General features: G+C 39.1%; 1 protein-coding gene across 1 annotated transcript in view; it reads left to right on the top strand.

Moving 5' to 3' along the window:
* The window catches only part of SLC17A5 (solute carrier family 17 (acidic sugar transporter), member 5), a 72,097-nt gene that overhangs the window by 42,727 nt on the left and 27,661 nt on the right, over positions 1 to 1,709 (top strand). The window contains exon 7 of the mRNA XM_011987116.1: positions 918 to 1,076. Within this exon, the coding sequence (XP_011842506.1) occupies positions 918 to 1,076 (159 nt within the window). The remainder of the gene's footprint in view (positions 1 to 917; positions 1,077 to 1,709) is intronic.

The following is a 1,709-nucleotide window of genomic DNA, read 5'->3' as shown; positions in this document are numbered from 1 at the left end:
TAACAGGACCTTCCAATCTCTTTCCTTTACTCTTATGCCAACCTCTGAATTTGACTATGAAACTATATTTTAGAAACAGAGAATTCAGGCCGGGCACAGTGGCTCACGCCTGTAATCTGAGCACTTTGGGTAGGATCACTTGCAGTCAGGAGTTCAAGAACAGCCTAACCAACATGGCGAAACCCCGTTTCTACTAAAAATGCAAAAATTAGCCAGGCGTGGTGGCACATACCTGTGATCCCAACTACTCAGGAGGCTGAGGCAGGAGAATCACTTGAACCCGGGAGGCAGAGGTTGCAGTGAGCCGAGATTGTGCCATTGCACTCCAGCCTGGGCAACAAGAGCAAAACTCGGCCTCAAAAAAGAAAAAAAAAGAAAAAAAAGGAAGAGAGAGAGAGAGAGAGAGAGAGAGAAATCAATGCTGCAGGTGACTTCTGACATTCATAAGGAATGTTTAGGGTTGACATTATAGCTCTATGAATACATTTTTACTTTTTCCTGTAATCTGAATCATGGACTGTCTAGTTAATATATTTTTTAAAAAATCAAACAACTGAATATTTATCATGTATTTTGCATTTTAATATTTCAAAGGAGTTTTTTTTTTTATTATTATACTTTAAGTTCTAGGGTACATGTGCATAACGTGCAGGTTTGTTACATATGTATACTTGTGCCATGTTGGTGTGCTGCACCCACCAACTCGTCAGCACCCATCAACTCGTCATTTACATCAGGTATAACTCCCAATGCAATCCCTCCCCCGTCCCCCCTTCAAAGGAGTTGATTTAAAAATTTGGAGTTTACTAATTAAGGTGATATTCTGTATGAATTCTGGATAGAGTTTTAGCTGATATGGTACAGATCTAAGCATTAACATAGCCGTAGTTTATCCTAATCATTCCTGTTTTCTTCAGCTTTCTTCACAGAAGTCAGTGCCGTGGGTACCCATTTTAAAATCCCTGCCACTTTGGGCTATTGTAGTTGCACACTTTTCTTACAACTGGACTTTTTATACTTTATTGACATTATTGCCTACGTATATGAAGGAGATCCTAAGGTTCAATATTCAAGAGGTAAGAAAAAATCATCTGCTTCTTATATATGCTTCTTATATATATATATTATAAGACCATACACAGAATTTGTTCTCATCTATATAAAATGAAGTTATTTTGTATCTTCCATTTTATTCTGCTGTCCTAAATTTTAGAGATTCTTATACATAAAAGGACTATCAAGAAAATGAAAACCCACTGAATGGGAGAAAGCATTTATAAATCAAACATCTGATAAGGGTCTAGTATCCAGATATATTAAGAATTCTTACAATTCAATAATAAAAAGAGAACTCAGTTTTTAAAATGGGCAAAGGACTTGAATACAAATACACATTTCTCGAAAGATATACAGATGGCCAATAAGCACATGTAAGGATGCCTGATATCAGGCCAGGTGGAGTGGCTCACACCTGTAATCCTACTACTTTGGGAGTTCGAGGCAGGTGGATCACTTGAGGCCAGGCATTTGAGACCAGACTGGGCAACATGGTGAAACCCTGTCTCTGTTAAAAATACAAAAAAGGCCAGGCATGGTGGCTCACACCTATAATCCCAGCACTTTGGGAGGCCGAGGCAGGCGGATCACCTGAGGTCAGGAGTTCGAGACCAGCCTGACCAACATGGAGAAACCCCGTCTCTACTAAAAAT

The sequence above is a fragment of the Mandrillus leucophaeus genome, unplaced genomic scaffold (genome assembly GCF_000951045.1).
Source record: "Mandrillus leucophaeus isolate KB7577 unplaced genomic scaffold, Mleu.le_1.0 Scaffold300, whole genome shotgun sequence".
Lineage (NCBI taxonomy): Eukaryota > Metazoa > Chordata > Mammalia > Primates > Cercopithecidae > Mandrillus > Mandrillus leucophaeus.
This window is presented reverse-complemented; position numbering and strand designations above follow the sequence as displayed.